General features: G+C 43.9%; 1 protein-coding gene across 7 annotated transcripts in view; it reads left to right on the top strand.

Moving 5' to 3' along the window:
- Nucleotides 1–3,167: 3,167 nt before the first annotated feature.
- The window catches only part of pde7a (phosphodiesterase 7A), a 28,797-nt gene continuing 13,237 nt past the window's right edge, over nucleotides 3,168–18,727 (top strand). For 4 of the 7 annotated variants that reach the window (XM_048266026.1, XM_048266025.1, XM_048266024.1 and 1 more), the window contains exon 1: nucleotides 3,168–4,192. In XM_048266026.1, the coding sequence (XP_048121983.1) occupies nucleotides 4,055–4,192 (138 nt within the window). In that variant the 5' untranslated portion in view covers nucleotides 3,168–4,054. Of the gene's footprint in view, nucleotides 4,193–7,659; nucleotides 7,716–18,727 lie in introns of those variants that run through there. The other 3 variants (XM_048266029.1, XM_048266028.1, XM_048266027.1) reach the window with 2 other exon arrangements.

The following is an 18,727-nucleotide window of genomic DNA, read 5'->3' as shown; positions in this document are numbered from 1 at the left end:
TGTGTGCGTAACACTAGTCCCTCCCAAGGAAAACATGTGTCAAGAAATACCTAACCATGCAGTCAGCTAACACTCACAAAAAGTGATATTAGATTTTAATTTGATATTAGAAATTCAATCAAATGTATTGAATCAGAAGTAAAAGCATGAAGTGGTAATCAATAAAGCTAATGCAGCAGGTCCGCTCAGTTTATCACCACCCCCATTTATATATTAAAATATTTAGCAGAGATGATAAAAATACAGCAAAAAGAACAAGTGAGATATTTGAGCAATAATGCAATTCAATGAATTGTTTTACTGTGATTTACTAATGTTTATTCTACTATGTTAACAATATTAGCTGTGATATTGCATAATAATAATAATAATAATAATAATAATAATAATAATAGTCAAATGTTAGACTGGATAGGATTAAATATGTATGCAGCAGAGCACAGTGTTGGTGTGTGTCCAAAGCTATCAAATGTTCAGGAAAATGTAATCTGAAGCATGGCAATGTAAAGCCGCCCTGTACTATACCCCTACTAGTGCTGTGCAAATACCAAGAATCTGATTCCTCTGTGGAAGGGGGAAAGCCCTGGGTCAAAGTGTTGAAGTGATTGGACACAATTTTGCCTGGTTGCCTGGAAAAGACATAGAAGAGCTTAGCAGGGGTCTTGACTGTTGAATTGTATTCAAAACCGGAGGGAGTGTGGTGCTGATTATGCCCTTCACTGGCATACAGCCCGGCTGTTGCCATGACACAGTTTACTATTGTCCAAAAGGTTGTTGATGAAAAAATATTGCATTGTATTATAGTCACTGTGCTACCCTTATACACTAAGTAACAATAACAGAAGAGTTAACAGAAGAATTAACAGACAGGCTATTGCAAGTCATTTGGAAAGACCAGCACTGGTATATGACACTGCTAGATTATGTCACCTCTCCTGAGTCTGGAGTCTGGAAACGCCTCGACACCAGGGGAGGTTCAGGCCACATTTTTGCAAATACCTTTCAGTAAGCTGTAAGGGGTATGTTGCTGTTGACAAAGATCACATGTGTTTATTTTTTAAATGCAGCAACAGCACTGTTGTTGTGGGGGTCCATCATAAACAAACATCTTTATAGATGATGCAATGTATACCACTACAATCAGAGTTTGGTTGTTGACCTGGCTTGTAGAAACTCCTAGTGAGATAGGCTACAATGTTAAAAAGAAATGAGCAACCTCACGTTTTTGAAAAAACATCTCATAAAATAAAAATTATTTTGATTGCTTTGCTTTGATAGGTTAGATGTTAAACATGCTTGTTTTGTCACTGAAAAAAATAAAAAGAGGAGTTGAAGAGTACACATAGTTGCAACATGTCACACAAGCCCTATGTCCATACACTGAAAGAAAACAGTATCATGTAATTTCAACATTTTCCATGGAGCTCCCTAATAATATGGCATTCATTATATAATTCATATAACAGCATCAAAAGCCCTTCACTGGGAGCTTTGATTGCTTTTAGAAGCTATGTTGTTTGTATTATGTACTGTATGCCCAATCAAAGTCATTTTATTACTTACTTACTACCATGGACGGATTATGAACTTTCGGGCCCCTGGGCCCAGATTTATTAAAGGCCCCCCACTAATTGTCGCATATGTGGGAGGGGGGGTTTAGGGGTCCTCCCCCAGAATTTTTTTAATTTGTTTGATGTGATTTCCTGTATTCTGGTGCATTTTGGGGATGGCCAATACTAAATTCAATCAGATTCATAGACTACATCCTGATGTGTTGATATTGAGGTAATGATTCCATGCAAAGGCTTGGGCTTCAGGGCCCCCTGACCCCTTGAGGCCCTGGGCCTGGGCCCGGTAGGCCCGTGCAGTAATCCATCCCTGCTTACTACCACTGTAAGTTGGTGGTATTTGTTTTCACTTGCTCTCGAATGGCAACAAAGATAAAACACTAAAAGTAGGTCATACCAATTCCTCTTAGAAACAACAGAGGCCCATGCCTCTTTAGATAAATCAGAGCGGACAACATTGTGGTTGTGCATTGAGAATGCACCTTATATGCTGGATAATATTGATAGAGTTTGGCATCCGTACATTTAGGGGGAAAATATGAATTTTTAAAATCACAAATAAACCCAGGATTGAATCCAACTTAGAATCATTATGGATCATTGTCACTCGCCCTATTCCAAACATTGGTTTGTGTAGATGCATGACTCGCACCTACGTTTTAGGCCATTAGGGTGCCAATAAGATTCTACATCTTAGACAACCATAGACATTTCGAATAGGAAGGAAGTTAGGGCCTATGATGCAGTCGTGCTGAAACTTGCTGGTTGTTTAATATGCAACACCTCTTTACTCTCTACATCTAAATCCAGAAGCCCGTCACTTTGACGCAGCTACAAGCAGTCTAAGGCATCTAAAAGCATTGCGAGCCAACTACCTAAGGCATGATGCAAAACCTTGAAAAATATATGCTCACTAACATGCTGTCTTTTGGATATATGTAATTGCCAATATTGTTATGTGAAAGCTTGTCTCACATGTTCGCTTTGGTGTTCTGTGCTTGACCACCGAACTACATTAGTGTATAACCTGGGTGTCTAGTGGGAGCAACAAGTGTGTTTGTCTGTCCTTATATGCCCCCAGGCCTACCACCAAAATTAATTTGAAGATGATGTCAAAAACAGCTGCCAGAGAGTGGCTGATTGTTGCATAGTGCTGCATGTGCGTCCAGTGTGTAGCTGCATGAAGAAAATCCTTAATGACAGGGTGAATTCGTTGTTAAAATAAAATAAATATTTGCTTAGGCTTATACTCTACACACGCTGGTTTCCTTAACATCAAGAAGAGTTAACTGAGGCTGAGGCACATGTACAACTAGATGACTCATGCAAGAAAGGTAATCACTAGAAATGATGTAGACCGGCTGCAGGGCAAACCCCTTTGTGGTGGAATACCCTTGTTGTGGTCCGTGCAGTCGGTGAACGACTGCATAAATCAGTCTTGGAATCGCCCCTGAAAGTCCCTCCAATAGAAATTGCTGTACTAAAGCTGCTCCGTGACATCGTCCAATCGGCCAGGGTGTAATATTAGTAGTCGCGCAGCAATTGGTTCAAAGAAAAGGAACGTTTTGTGTGCGCTTCAACAGCCCCATCTCTGGCAGGTGGTGCATGTTCGGAAACAGCCTACAATGTTTAGGAAGATAGCTAGGTAGTCATAGGTTATCAACGTAATTTGTTTCCCGTTTTCCTTTACTTTTTTATACGAATTTCACAGTATGTGCCAATACATGTTCTGCACTAGTGCCGAGCGTGGTTTGGTTTCTTCAAGTCACTTTCTGTTGTATATTCTGTGCACTGAGTGATCCCGATGCGGAGTGGATTACGGGTGCTATGCCTGCGTTGAGAAAAAAGGACTGAATACAGGCTGATAGTTTCTCTGCAAGCACCACAGACCTTGAATGAAAACCGTCGAACCTCTGTGAAGGCAAGTTCCTGCACATTTAACCGCAGGGTTTTTCCACTTTTGCCATTTTTCCCGAGCATCGATATCGTTTCTGAGTGTTCTTGCCTTTTGTTTTGATTTAGAGGCATACTGCGGAGCCATTTCACGATGAAGCACGACTGAACGGAGTTTAAAAAATGAGGAAGCATTTTTTAAAAGATTCTTTAAAGATAGAGGCCTCATCATCTACAGGCCCAGATCTTGGCGAAAAGGGGGAAAGGGGTCCATGGAGCCAGAAGAATAAAATCGAGTGAAATGGAACACGAGACACGCGGACGCAGAGACATAGACAATGTATTAAAGACGGCGATTCGTGCAAGTTTGAAGTCTATCCGAAGAAAATGAAGTACTCCGTATGCTAAACGTGAAATTGAGCATTATTGTACTCTATTTTTCTATGTATTTCATAAGGAAGGTTTCTGTTGGAGAGGCTCTGCTAACAACGCTACCTAATCCATGAAATTCCTTCTCCAGGATTTGGAATAGTTATCATTTTTTATATTTTTTATTTGAATTTTTGATCTGGATCCAGCGTTGATATTATTCAATGGAAGTATGTTATCAGTTGCCGGTTTTGCCTCTAGACAGGCCGGTTCCCAAGCATGTACTCAGCCGGAGGGGAGCCATCAGTTTCAGCTCCAGCTCCTCTCTGTTCGGGGCCCCCGATCCACGACAGCTGTCACAGGTATTTTGTTTACATTGACATCGATTTTACATTTTCTACAGGATGGAAGACATTGCATTTGCGATTATTCGATGATAATATCTGTTTACTGAAACCTTTGGTATATTTCGAGGAGGAACAAACAGGTGATTCATGGGAACCCCCTCCCTCCTTCAAACATGCATTTGCTGCTACTTCTCTGGAGGTTTACCAGAACTGTGTTTGATGTATAAATAGCAACGAAATCCACTATTAATGTGTCATTCTAATATGGAGATTATCGAAAGCAATTGCTTGTTGACAGAGAAAATTTGACATATTGACCCCAACCCCCTACCTACCTCCCTGCAACTTATAAAATTGCACCCAGTTGCAAGCAAAATGCTATCCTTGTTTCAAGTCGTCATGAATTTAATATTCTCCAAATGTACACATGGTAAATCCATAACATTTACTCTACTGAGACAGATGTATTCTTACTGTTCTGGGATTAGAGTTTTGACTCCCATATTTCACGGTTACTGTAGAGGTGACATTTATGTTACTTGGTGTAGGCCTAATAAAGTGTATGTGAATGTAATGACCTCCAGCACACTATATTTCGTCCTGTAAACCAGGCTTTAAGAAAGTTTTGGAGAACATATTGTGACGTGAAGTAATTGATATTGAAGAGGTGCCCCCCCACACACACACACACCCCACCCATCAGTTATCTACACAAAGGGAGAGACTTATAATTTGCTTAACTGGTCTGTGTCTGTTTTGGTCTACTAAAAGTGTGCTATCAACTCCAAAATAAGGGCTAGGCCTTGGTCACCGAGCAACTCGTATTGACACATGACCAGATGACTTGGACTGTTTGTACACCAGTTATTACTCAAGTCTCAAAAGGGAACATCACATCCCTCAAATTTCAACCCTGTGTTTCAAAATAAAACGGTCTTGGTGACCTCTAAACTTCATTGTTTACCTTTGTTAACAACAGTTGTACAAGGGCACATTCATACTCCGTTGTATGCAAGATTTGTGTATTGTAGTGAAGTATTTTGCAGAGGACCAATGAACAGAATGGGAATGGAATTCTCATTAAATAAGAATTTGTAAAAATAACATCTTGCTTATATGTACGCATAACCCTCCTAAGTTCTGTTTTAAATTTACTTTGTGTGTGTGTGTGTGTGTGTGTGTGTGTGTGTGTGTGAAATTACTGGATTTACATTGTTTATGTTAAATTAGTCAAGGAATGTTCTCGGAGACTCTTAGTGTTACACTGAGAGGCCTCTTTAGTATCTCTGGTCGACCACCCACAAGCTTTTTATTAAGAACTGCCGTATCAGACCGCTCAGCTGTGTCCAACCCCTTTTTCTCTCACTAGTACACCATTACAGTCACTTCCTCTTTACACCACACACACACACAGTACACACATATACTGAACAGACACAATCACACAGACACACACGCACACAAACCCACAAAGGAAAGCACAATGGAAGTTTAGATGGGGTACATTTGTTGTCAGTTACTACAATCTAGGGATCTTTAGTACATAGACATGTCCCCACTTCTTCTCTTTTGTGCTTCTTCCACATGGAAATGATGCCCCCCCAACCATGAATGGCCCTGTTCGCAAGCAGTGCTGTGACCAGGGGGCCTCAATGCATGGGCACTTAGGCCGACCGGCAATGAAAGGCCCATCTCTCTCTCTCTCTCTCTCTCTCCCTCTCTCCTGGCCCATTAGATGAGCTGAGCCTTGTGGGGTTAGAGGAGAGAGAGCGGTAAAGTGGTAAATTCCTCGGCGGCGGGGTCACGTTTGCCTGTTGTTTTTTCCCCCGGGCTGTTTTGTTTTGGACTCATTTGGAGGCAAGGTGGCACGTTGTGGCGGCATGTCACAGTAAGCCTTTCAAGCCTCTCATGGCACTTCAGTTCCATGGAATGCTCACAGTGCCCTCAGTAACGAGAGGAAGAGAGAGAGGGAGAGGGAGAGAGAGAGAGAGAGTGAATGTATTGGACAGAGACAGAGAGAGGGAGGAACGGTGAGAAAGTTGGAAGTAAAGATTGTGCATAGTTTTTAAGAGGGCTTCTATTTGCCTTTTGTAAACACTGCGTTTTCCCATCTGTATCTGTTTCCTAAGTGTGAGCTGCAGCAGTGTGTGTGTGTGTGTGTGTGTCGCCATGCTGCTGTGTTTGTGGGAGCTTAGGCAGGCTACCATTGCAGAGGGAGGCAGTAAAACATGTGCATGGGCTCAGGGGGCAGTAGTTTGGCCTGGTGCCAACATCGCAGATGGCTAGAGTCTTTTCTTTCTTTCTCTCTGTCTTTCTTTCTTTTCTTTCTTTCTTTCTGGTTCTCTCTGTCCATTCTCTTTATGTTTGTCAAAGACTGTTTTGCTTTAGTGAAGACCTTTGCAGTGAGCTATCGTCTACAGTGGAGGGAAAACAGTTTCTGGAAGGGAGTTTAAATTAGTTTAGGTTTTGGCAGGTTGTATGAGACTGTGTAGAAATAAGTCACCAGTAACCACAACCCTTTAATGACACCTGCAAACAAAGGCACGAAATGTGGCCTTTATTTGTAACCTTGTGAACATAGTTACTCTACTTTCAGATTAATTAACAAACGTCCATAATCATGGTTTCAAGTAATTCAATGAAAAATGCTGTCCACCAAAGCAATATCATCAAAACAGTTCTGGCAGTGCCCAGACGCAATTGTGCATTGACTGTAAGTTCAGTGTTCGGCGTACTGGACAGTATCTCCCGCCTCCACCCAGTCCCTCTTCCAAATGTCCTGGCTGTGTTGGAAACCTGCCAAGCATGATTGTGTCATTTACAAGCTAACACACTTGCAATCAGCAGAGAGGTGGGTGGGGTTGTGTTGGCATGAGGGTGGGTGTGGATGACATTAACCTACAGTAAAGCATGACGCTTCCTGCTACTCAAGTTCAGAGCATGAGGCACCCAAAGTGCCGTCATGTGACCTGCACGTGAGTGAGGTATGTTCAGGATGTTTGCCCATGAAGTAGCACGTCTGATTTGCGTGTATACGCTTGAATGTGCTGCAAGACACAGCGCAATGTTACATGCGGCCCAGCGCGCCTCTGCATCCCCTGCTGTGTGGGAGCGTTGGGGCCTTGGCTTTGCCGATGACGGGCAGTGCACACACATACCTCGCCCACCCACAGTTTGTCATGACTTTGACATTTCCAGCCTTTTCTGACACCCAAAAAGCATGAAGGAAACGGCGTGGCCTCTGGCTCTGGGGCCCGGAGCTGCTGCCCTGTCATCACGCGGCCCGCCGCAGGCTGATGGCAGCTCTGACGGCAGCTCTGACGTGTGCATGAGAACCAGATAGCGAGTAGAGAGGACGGAGCGGCGCTAAGAGACGCGCTGTTCCTCCAGAGGCCTATCGCCAGGCGACTTTTAAGACAGGACAGGGTGAGATGAGAGTACTTTTTTCTTTTTTTTTTATCGAAGGAGTTTGTTTATCTTAACTTCAGCGATAAGCATTTCATGCAGGGCTGCTGGATTGACGTAGTTTCAGGATGTGGTAAGAAGGAGCGGTTCAGAGGTTTGGGTTTCACAACTCGTTCTAGCATGTAACCCATGCGTGACAGGGCTGCAGCGCCAAATCAACAATATAACAAGGACTAAAACATGTCTAGAAAGTAGTGAAAACAATGTACAAAAATGAAAAGCTTTTGATGTTATGCTCCATGAAGTACAAATGCTTTTTGGAAGCAAGAAATAGTCTTTTTGTCTGTGTTTTGACCTTAAAAACATCAACAGTTTCCAAGTTGTTAGTTGTTGCAGCAGTAACAACAATTTCTCCTGGTTTTGACAGGAACAGGTTTGGTCACAAGTTAATGGGGAAAATCAGTCTGGAGAAATTACTTAAATTTGTCATGGCAGGACTCACTTTCTAGGATTGTCATTGTAATGTTCATAAAATGTATAGTTCTGTTTATATATATTGGAATTTCTCTATCACGTGTGCAAGCCCAGAGACTTCTATCATATAGAAGACTAGGGGCTATACTGAGTGGACATTTTGATTGGGAAAACACAAAGCGAAACAGACCTTTGGACCGTTGTTTTACTGCAGTTTGAATGCTGTTTGAACCGTGAGGATTGTGTGGCCAAAGAAAATGCTGCTGTGAGCTGCTGTGGGGTAAACCACAAGCAGCTGAAATCCGGCAGGCGTAGCTTCCCCTTCAGACCGATGGCCCTGTGAACTCTGAAAAGATATAAACACTGTTGTTGATATCAAAAGGGATTAGTAGTCTGTTTGAGAGCATCTGCTGAAACTCCCTTCCTGACCTTTGTTCTGAGGACATGTCTTGCACAGTTCTCACGGTGCACCATGGGATCATGTTCTTGATGTACTGGCATCATGGTAGTTCTTCACCATGGTAATACTATTGTTTGCAGTGTGGATACACCATAGTATCCTGTGTGTTACTATACACTTAGTATAGTTTTTGAATGTTTTTTTGGTCACGCATCAGAATGCCGTTTAATGTCATTGGACTGATGGGGGCTGAACCATCCATGAAGAGTGATTGTATGTATGATTGTACAACTCGATCCTTGATGCGTCACCAACCTAGTTCCTCTGTTGCGCACTAAAACCTCCTGACGCACTGACACCTCATTTAAGAACCGTGCTTTCAAGATCATAATGGCTGTACAAGACCACTAATAGCCCATCAAGGTTCAAGTGTCTGCACATAAAAAGTTGAGTGCCCAGGTAAACTCTGTACACAGGCTTGTGTGTGTGTGTGTGTGTGTGTGTGCACGTGTAGTAACAACTATCTCTTCTATATACCTTGCTGTAAAAACCTGTGTTTATTGCTCCCCACTTACAGGAATGCAGAGTCCCGTTATACAGCTTTTTGCTGAGTGTTGGTCAAGTAACTTATAAGGAAGCTCTGAATTTACGAGCCTGTCAACCACGGCAGCTTTAATATCTGTGAGTTTTGGGATGCGTTGTGGATAAGACTTAATGGCGTCCAGGCCTTGCTTGGCTTCCTGTTTTATTTACCCTGGCTGCTCTTGATCCCTTCCCTGCTTGTGATAAATGGCAGTAAATCAGGAGGAATCGATGTGCTTATGAGTTGTCACAATCAAGGCAAGTTGGAACTGAACTTTTGTCTTTAAACTCTCCTTTGTGGTGTTAATTGTTTACATTATGCAGAGTTTGCCAGCACAGCAGATACATAGCCGATGGTAAAATGTTACCAATGGATAGGGAAAGAGCTGTCAATTTCCTGCTGGGAAGAATCAGCCAATCCACAATGACAACATACTTTGTGGCCATAGATACTGGCACCTGATTGACCAATCCCAAGAACCACCTCCCATTGTTATTGTTGCTAGGTAGGATAACTTTGGTTAGAACTTTTTTCCATGATTTGGACAGAACATGACAGATGCCTATGGTTCCGTCTCGCCAGGTGCCACATAGTGTTGACGAGAGGACAAGAGTTTTTGCTTCTTTTTCGCTGGCTCTGTCATGACGAATGTCTGAGAAACTCCATCGCTACCTTTTTCTAGCCGGTGCCTGGCGTGTATGTGTATTTGAATGCAGTAAAGCAATTCGTTACACTCGTTATACTTCCTGACACTGAGGCCGTCGGCCCACCGGCCCACAGTTGCAAGGGTGGTTTTTCCGCTCACAGGCTCTAGGGGGAAGCGAGACGGCCACCACTCAACCCGAAAAAAGTCATATAACCATTCCAATGACTCTGAAGCTGTGAAATGAAGGTATAATAAGCTAAAAAACCTGCATAGTGTGCCTTTAACATGCATTATTGTTGACAAAAAAAGACGAGACTAAAATGTTTTGCATGAAATAAAAACTAAGATAAAATCTCTCTTCATTTTCGTCTACATAATAAGAAGACAGAATATATTGGAACAAGAACACTGGAGATTTCTGCCAGAGTTAGCAAGCTAACTGCCTAAGCTTTATGCCACAACGCTACTGTAACCCATAAGTTGAAGCTTCTCTCATACATATACGAATTAACATCCCCCATAATGTCCAAACGAAAATGTTCAGCAAGTAATGTCAACCAGTGTTTCCCACAGAATTGAATTCTATTTGTGGTGGTAGGTTTGCAGAATTAACTCGAATGCAACAGTTTTTAACAAATTAGTGCAGCCTGGTTATGATTCTAAACAGATTTAAGCACAATTTAGTACAATCATTGTGTGGTGGTCAATGTTGATATGGTGGTGGGCCGCCACAAATAAGTCAATGTAAGGGAAACACTGTCAACTATTTAACTAGATACACTGATGATGCAAAGTTTGCTAGCAAGTAAGCTAATATGGAAAGTTCGGGGAATGTGTTGCGTTTGGGCGCATATCGCCATCTAGCGTGGCGGAGTAAAACATTAATACTTGGGTCTACGGCAGTGTTTCTCAGACGAAGGACCACTAAAAAAGAAACGCATGGACCACCTTGCTAAAACTTGCTTATTGTCTTTGCACTTTGCTTATTGTGTCAGAGGATTCATATGATTTAAACTGGCATATCTTACATAGACAGTGTTGCAGAACTGTTTGGATTTACATACAAGTTTGTTCAATATTGCAAACAACTCATCTATATTTTACCACGTCTGCTCGCAGACCACTTGGGATAGCTTGCGGACCACCAGTGTTCCCCGGACCACACTTTGAGAAACACTGGTCTACGAACCGAGCTATAACTGTGGCTCGACTTACCTGTGCATGTAAACATACTGACTGACAAGCTGAGATGACTGAAAATTGAGATATGTGAAACACTATTTGACTGAAATGGTAATCAGAAATAATTTGTTATAAAAAAAAAGACTAAAATGTTTGACTAAAACTTGACTAAGATAACTTGTTTTCTTTTGACTTAAACTAGACTAAAATGATGAGAGTTTTAGTCAACTAAAATCTGACTAACAAAAATGATATTTGAATGACTAAATATGACAAAGACTAAAAAGGACATTTCGTCACAAGACTGACTAAATTAAAAATAGGTGACACAATTAACACTAGTGCCACATAGATATATATAGATAGATACATACTTTCTTTCTTTCTTTTTCTTTCTTTCTTTCTTTCTTTCTTTCTTTCTTTATTGATCCCCAAGGGGAAATTCAAGACATATAGACAGAGGAGTGATCCTAGATGAGGTTCTGTAGCATTCCAAGCTTGCTTTAAAAACATATTTAATGGCATAGGGTATGGGGCTTGAGGTCAGGCTTGTTTGAAAATGAGGGCAGAAGTGAGCAGACGTTGGCCGCCATTTTAAAGATGACGGTAACACACTTACACTTTTAGCTGAATTAGTTAGCCTGGCATCGGCCATGAATTTGGCCAGAACGTTGTCCTTCTCTCCTGTTCTGTATAATACATCCATGCTAAAGATCTACCTAGTGTCAACAAGGGCAGGACATCAGCAGTATAACGTTGTTGTTTGTTTGTTGTTGTTGTTGTTGGCATCTTGACCATGACCATGCAGTCGTGACTGCTACGATTGGGCAGATGGGCTTTGGTCTGTGGCAGGGACCCCCCTTCTCTCTCTCTCTCTCTCTCTCTCTCTCTCTCTCTCTCTCTCTGTTTCTCATTCACAGTCATGGCGTGGCTCCATCTCTCTTAAAGCTGCCTTTGGCTATCCTCAGATGCACCTTCTGTGTTCTCATGACCACCTAGATGATGGTCAAAGGCAGGCGTTCTCAGAGACTGAACACACAACCAATGGTGAAAACAAAGACGTTTTGGACAATAATTGGGACTTTTTTAAGATGGGTTCACTTTTTTGAAAAAGCAATCCTTACATTGACATTTGGCAGACTGAACTTTTTGAAAGAGTTGACAATATGACCCCCAACTCTATCCCGTATCCATGACTTATAATTGCTAGCATGTAGCGTCACTTTAGATCAGACACACCCATACAGGGCTTTGGCGGCTGATGTTTCTGGTAGATTATAGAATAGATCTTACTCATAGAAATGGAAGAAACAGGTTGATTACCATAATGTGTTTGATGATCAAAAATAGATTTTCTACTCAAGATGTGCCGCAGACTTTGGACTTTTTAACTTTCACAATTCAATCAATTGAATGACCAATGAAAGGTGATTGGATTGATCAAGTCTTGTAGTGACATGGTATTGACTGATGATTGACTGAAACGACCAAGTTAGCAACAGCATTTTCAATTGTTCTTTGTGTTTCTGTGTGGACTAGAGTATCCAAAACATTGTTATGTACTTTTTAAAAATGTTTTTATTAAATAGCCGTGGTATGGTGACCTCTCTGTCTGCTTACTCCCCCTCCCTTTGTTAGGCCGAGGATGTACTTGCTTTTAACAACACATACGCACCATGGCTGCCATGCATATCTGTGTCCGTATGGTGCATGGGTGGTGCACGGCCTCAGAAATGACCATGGCACGAGTACGGGAGATACAGTAATCACGTGAACGTTTGGGGTGGTAGTATATGTGCAGCACGTGACTACATGAGCATGCAAGACTGGCTTTATTTGCGACCCTGGATCTGAATTATTTGGCCTGACTTCAAGTGGAGACCTCCAGTGGAGAGGGGCCGTGTCAGCCCAGGCCAGTCCAGACCAGAGTGGATGAGAACAGGGGATTCCACCATGGAACAGGAACCTCTGGAGGATTTAGGTCAGCAATTGTGAATCTTGTGTTTCCAGCCTTTTTTTTTTAAAGGAAAAAAAAGCAATGCACATCTGTGGTTCTCAACTTTCAAGGCATGGTGTGGTGGATTCAAACCACATGCGCTTGAGGCCAGACATCTTCATCGCTCCAAGTCGGAACAGGACACCCCCCCCCTCAAACACACACACACACAGTGTGTGTATCTGACCCGAACTCACATCTTTAGTTTATTTAGTCTGTGACGTAGCCCTTGCGCTGTGGCAAAGCTCTCCTTTTACAGAGGAAATCAATAGGAAATGAGCATTAAGCGCTGGTTAGATGAGCCTCTACCTTTGACCCAGTTGGAGAGGAGAGCCAGGGCAAACCATCATGAGAGACTGATGCAGTGTTGTAGAGGCCGTGTGTGTGTAGAACCCCCTTACCACCAAGCTCCGGAGGCAGTCACAGCCCCGTCAGCCCTGCCGTCAGCAGCATGAAGATGTGGAGCGAGGGAGAGAAATGGGAGTGAGTGTCAATTGAGATGAGAGACTTAAGCGTTAGTAAGTTTCCTTTATTATCGGTACAAACCAAAACCAATCAATTAAAGAAAATCTATTACTACTATTACTACTACTAAATCTACTAAAAAAGAGAGGGAGCGAGAGGAAGGGAGACGTGGGGGACAAAGAGGTGATAGTTTTCCAAACCCACCTCAAGGCCAACCAGTCACAGCATAGCTTTGGCATAGCCCTGCTCTCAGCCAAATTAGCATGCAGCTTTACTCTCGTTCTCTCTCTCTCTCTCTCTTCTTTCTTTCTCTCTCTCTCTCTCTCTCTCTCTCTCTCTCTCTCTCTCTCTCTCTCTGTTTCTCTGTGTGAATGTGTGTGTGTTTGCACGTGTGCTCACATACTATCTGCTGAGTCTCATTCTCTCTCTCACAGACACACATACTCACCCACACACATGCGTGCAGTGTCTGTTCGCGTAAGTCAGGGAGGCCGTGCCGCTCTAGTGGAAGGGGGGGACGGGGGGGGGGGCATAAGCTCCAAGATGAAAGTGCAAATGAAAAATAAATACGCTGCATGTACCCATTACAGAGCCATGCTGGTCCTGATGTTGATGGCTGTGTGTGTGTGTGTGTGTTCATGTGTTTTGGCAATTTAGTAAACAAAGTGTACAGTGTGCACTCCGGGTCTGTTGAGAAGACGGCTTCTGCTGTGCTTTCTCTGCCCAGCCCCTCCTTGCTCGTGCGTCAGTGTCACCATACGCCTGGTTGGCTGTCGCTAGGAGCCTGTAGGGGGAGGGGGGCTATGGAGGAGAGGGAGAGAAGGAGGGGGGGAGGGGGGCAGTGTGTCGCTCACAGAGGACACAGGCAGCCCCTGCCTGCCTGCTCCCTTGCGCTTGAGTGTGTGTAGTTGAGTGTGTGTGTGTGTGTTACGGTGGCGCCTGTCCCATGATTGTGCGGTCAGGTGACGGCAGCATGGCTAAGACAGCTGCACTAAGCCCCTGCGTGAACGCTCGCTGTCTGGGCCTCGAGTCCGACTCCATCGGTGAGCTGCCGCTTATCTGAGCCAAAGAGGAAATGCGCGCACGCACGCACCGATACACCGCTCACTCACGGCCGCTCACGCTAATCCTTAGCCTCCACTCACAGTGTTCGTCCAGAATCACACGCACATATACCCACATGGAGAAACTATGATCTTGAGCATACTGGAGAGCCAATGGGAATTGCTTTGATTTGGTCACTAGTGGTGATTCTGACCAAATGGATGTTCTCTAAGGTAGGTGGCGTGTTAGTGTAGCCAAACTAATACTGGGCGACTTCTCCGCTCACTACACTTTAGTTTTGGTAATGAGCCTAAGGTCACTTTGGCGCTTTGTGTGTGTGTGTGTGTGTGTGAGATTTTGTTATGGAGCCGATAAGATACCAACTCGATTGTTTTCCCCCTAAATGTCAAGTTGACCATGGTTTGCAGCAATTGTGTCTACACACAAAGATTAAACATTGATTGTGCTTAAAAGCAGAAAATGTAACCTCTGAATGATGGTGACTGAAATCGCCTTTGAGTTTTAGTCAATTCCCATTAGTTAGTCGGATGGTTTTGCTTGTCATTGGAAGAAGGGCATTACGATACAGCTCAACAGCTCATTAGCTCAATAGTCAACTAATAATAACACTAAAGGGATAGCTTAAAGTTTAACCAAGCCAATAGATCTAGAGCCTTCTAATGTCTGTTGAGAGTTGATGTTGCAACTCATGATATATAAGAGCCAAGAACATATCTAGTTAATGGCCTCTGAGAGGCGATTCTCTCTTCCTGAAGTCACCACAGGTTTTTTTTTCCTTTGAGGAGTGCTGTGCTGTTTGCATTTTGAATGGAGTGTGTGTATGCTCCTTCTTCTTCAGCCATTCCTCATACTGTTTTACACAGTGCCTTGATGTTTTCCCTCAGCATGTCTGGTGGACGGTGGAGATTCTCTGGCAAACGGACCTCAGAGCATAGCTAGGATTCCTCATGTATCTGAGAAAATGAGTCAAGGGGTGCTACTTAGCCTAGTCATTTTTTGACATGGTTTGCATTGTCGTCATCCAATCGCCCGGTTTTCTTTAGTTATACTGTAGGTTAGATTTTGAGAACAAGACCTTTGGTACTTCTCTGCAAACTTTAAGATTGCATCTTGTAGTGGATGCCGGTACAATGACATCTGAGTATGTTAATCAAAAAGTAGAACAGAGTGTTTTTCAATGTCATACACTTTTTTGCAACTTTGATAGTAATTGGTTGATGGATGAATAAGACACAACTCTGTTGTTCAGCTCTGACTCCAGATCTCACCTGGCCCTGGTTTGGCCCAGCAAAACCTGAAAATGAGTCGATGTCGAGTTTAGGCTAATCCGTCGTCTGCTTGTGTCAGACAGTTTTGTGTACCTGCCCCGGCTGGGGGTGGAAGACCGCTATAGTTGTGACGTAAACGAGAGGTGGCTATGCCGAGATGTCACAGGTGTGTGAGTTAGCGGTGTGTTTTTACTTGGGTGTTTGTGTACATCCTCATGTGTGAAACAGTACTGTAGATTCAGCAGTACATGCTGGAGCCTGTGCAATGAGCTCTTCGTTCTTTGTGGCAAACATCTCTCTCTTTCTCTTTCTCTATCTCTCTATCCCTCTTGAACAATCTGCGTCATGGCTGGCATCTTTGTCTTTCTGTCTATGACAGGGAAGGTTGTATCTGGTTTATAGCTCTCTGGCCTAAAACCTAGTCCTTCTCTGTGATTTGAAGCACAGTGTGATGCAAATGAGACATCTTCATTGTCAAATAGACTTAAGATGCATGGGAAACCAGATTCAGGTGAAATCTTTTAGTATTTATTATAGCATGGCTGTTGTGTTGGTTCTTAATCGATCAAACATGGAGCACAGGCGGCCTGCCCCCCCACACACACACACACTCACACTCAGACACACGCACGCCACTCATCACACACATTAGGAATTACTCATACACTAAACAGCAGTGGTGTGTGTAAACAGTGTGGTTGTTGATGCTAAAATATCACCATGCCAGTTGCCGGCTGAGTCAGACAGCGGGAGTTGGCTCATCATTTTTCGAAATGGCTGGTTGGGAGCTTGTGGTGTGATGGCGGTGCTGATGGTGATAATGGCTGGTTGGGAGCTTGTGGTGTGATGGCGGTGCTGATGGTGATAATAGCTGGTTGGTAATGGGTGACGATGATGGCGTAGACGTCATGAGGCTTTTGTAGGGCGTGACCCTGACGTTTAAGTTCTACGTAAACTGTCGGCGACACCCTGGTATTTAGCTTTGACAGAACCAGCAAGGTTATGATGGATCATTAGATGCCAACCGACAAATACCACGCAGGCTGGGAACGCTGTCAGATGGACGCTTGAGAAGCTGAGAACCTGTCCATGAGCATCAACTCACCAGCTCGACTTAAAACCTGTTTAAAAGCTGTAAACTACTTTTATGCTGTCTTTGAAGCACGTCTCAAGACAACAGTTCATTTGTATATAAACAGACATAAAACGAGGTAAACTCAATAGGTTGAGAGTATTTTGTGGGCCAGTCGTGTTAAGCAGTGTTTCATCTGAAAATGGAGCATAGCCAATAAGCCATCAGGACACACCATAGTCATCCTGTCCTTTCCCAAAAACAAAATGGCGTGGCTGTGATTGGCCAAAGGCAAAAGGCTGTTAGATCTGGCTGGCCGTTTCTCTCTCTCTCTTTCTCTCTCTCTCTCTCTCTCTCTCTCTTTCGCTCTCTCACACACACACACTGATAAAAATCTGCGCACATCTTTTCTTTTTTTTTCTGTCTCTCTCCTTCTGTATTTCTTTCAACTCACACGGCAAGATCGTAAACCCTGTGTAGTTAGGGGGTTTATTCCTGTCATAAAACTCTTCCTGGTTGGCTGGGAGAGCTCGGCTTCTCGGGCTTTTGGCACACAAAGGGAAGGGTATTGCTACAAAGTGTTCCACTTGCTTTTTTTTATTATTCGAGAGAAGCCCGGGGCTGGCGAGTGCGCAGATTGATAATGGATAAAAATCAACTATGCAAATTGGTTCAGTCCATTGACGTCATAGTCTGAATTGGATGGCACCAGGGGACACCCTAGCCAGTGATTTGAATGCAGCACTGGAAGCCAGAGAGAGAGTGAGGGAGAGGGAGAGACTGTGTGTGTGTGTGTGTGTGTGTGTGTGTGTGTGTGTGTGTGTGTGTGAAGGGTGGATGGAGAGGTAAGCCAGCGTGAGGCAAGCCTGGTCCTGTCCTATCTGCGACTAACCCTGACTACATACACGCCACACATACACACACACACACTCAACTCACTCAACTCACTCACAACTCACTCAACTCACTCACTCACTCACTCACTCACTCACTCACTCCTCTCTCTAACGAAAACAAACACTGGCAGGGGGAGGTCTTTTGACAACATTACCCACAGAGATCCCAGCGTTCCCTATGGCTGCCTGAGTGTGTTTGTGTGTGTGCGCGCCCATGTGCCCATGCGTGTGTTAAAGACGGTGTGTGGGTGAGCTGCAGATGACTTTATTCCCTCCCACTGAGGCAGGCATATCCACCACCATTTCCTCTCGCTTCCCAAAAGCACTGCTATCTCTCATGATTCTCCTACCCCTCCTCCCTCTTTTCTCTTTATCTATCTCTTCCCCTTTTCTTACCTCCATGCATTCTCCATCCCACCACCCCTTCTCCATGTCTGCTGCATCTTTTCCTCTCTGTCATGCTCTCTCCCTTTCTCTCTCTCTCTCTCCTTCTCTCTCTCCGGTCTCTCTTTATCTGTCTCCCTTTCTCTCTCTCTCTCTCCTTCTCTCTCTCCGGTCTCTCTTTATCTGTCTCCCTTTCTCTCTCTCTCTCTCCTTCTCTCTCTCCGGTCTCTCTTTATCTGTCTCCCTTTCTCTCTCTCCTCTCTCTCCTTCTCTCTCTCTCCTCTCTCTCTCTCTCTCTCTCTCTCTCTCTCTCTGTGCTCTCCTACTGTGAGGTTCCTTGCGTGCCGCTTAAGCTTGGTCATTTTTTGTTCTTGTATTAATCAGCGAATGGCTTAGCTGCGCTGCCAAATGTATACAGCTGCTTCTCTGCGCCGCATGGGGATTAAGCCGCCGGTCCTGGGACTAGATAGCGCTCGGAATCGAGAGCTTCTCCCGCCGCGAGCCCCACGTTGAAGGCCAGGCCTAGTCGCGTAATCCCTGGCCACGAGACAGATCGGTGGGGAGGGAAAACGTAGGGGAAACTGTAAAAGCGCTATGGCGTAACCGCTTTGAACATAGTGAGCCACGTGAAGCCAGCTGTGCTGAAGCAGAGAGCGTGATGTCAGTCTCTCATTAATTGTTTTTCAAAGAGTAGGCTTTAGGCTTGTGTGTGTG

Source organism: Alosa alosa, chromosome 16 (genome assembly GCF_017589495.1).
Source record: "Alosa alosa isolate M-15738 ecotype Scorff River chromosome 16, AALO_Geno_1.1, whole genome shotgun sequence".
Classification (NCBI taxonomy): Eukaryota; Metazoa; Chordata; class Actinopteri; order Clupeiformes; family Clupeidae; genus Alosa; species Alosa alosa.
This window is presented reverse-complemented; position numbering and strand designations above follow the sequence as displayed.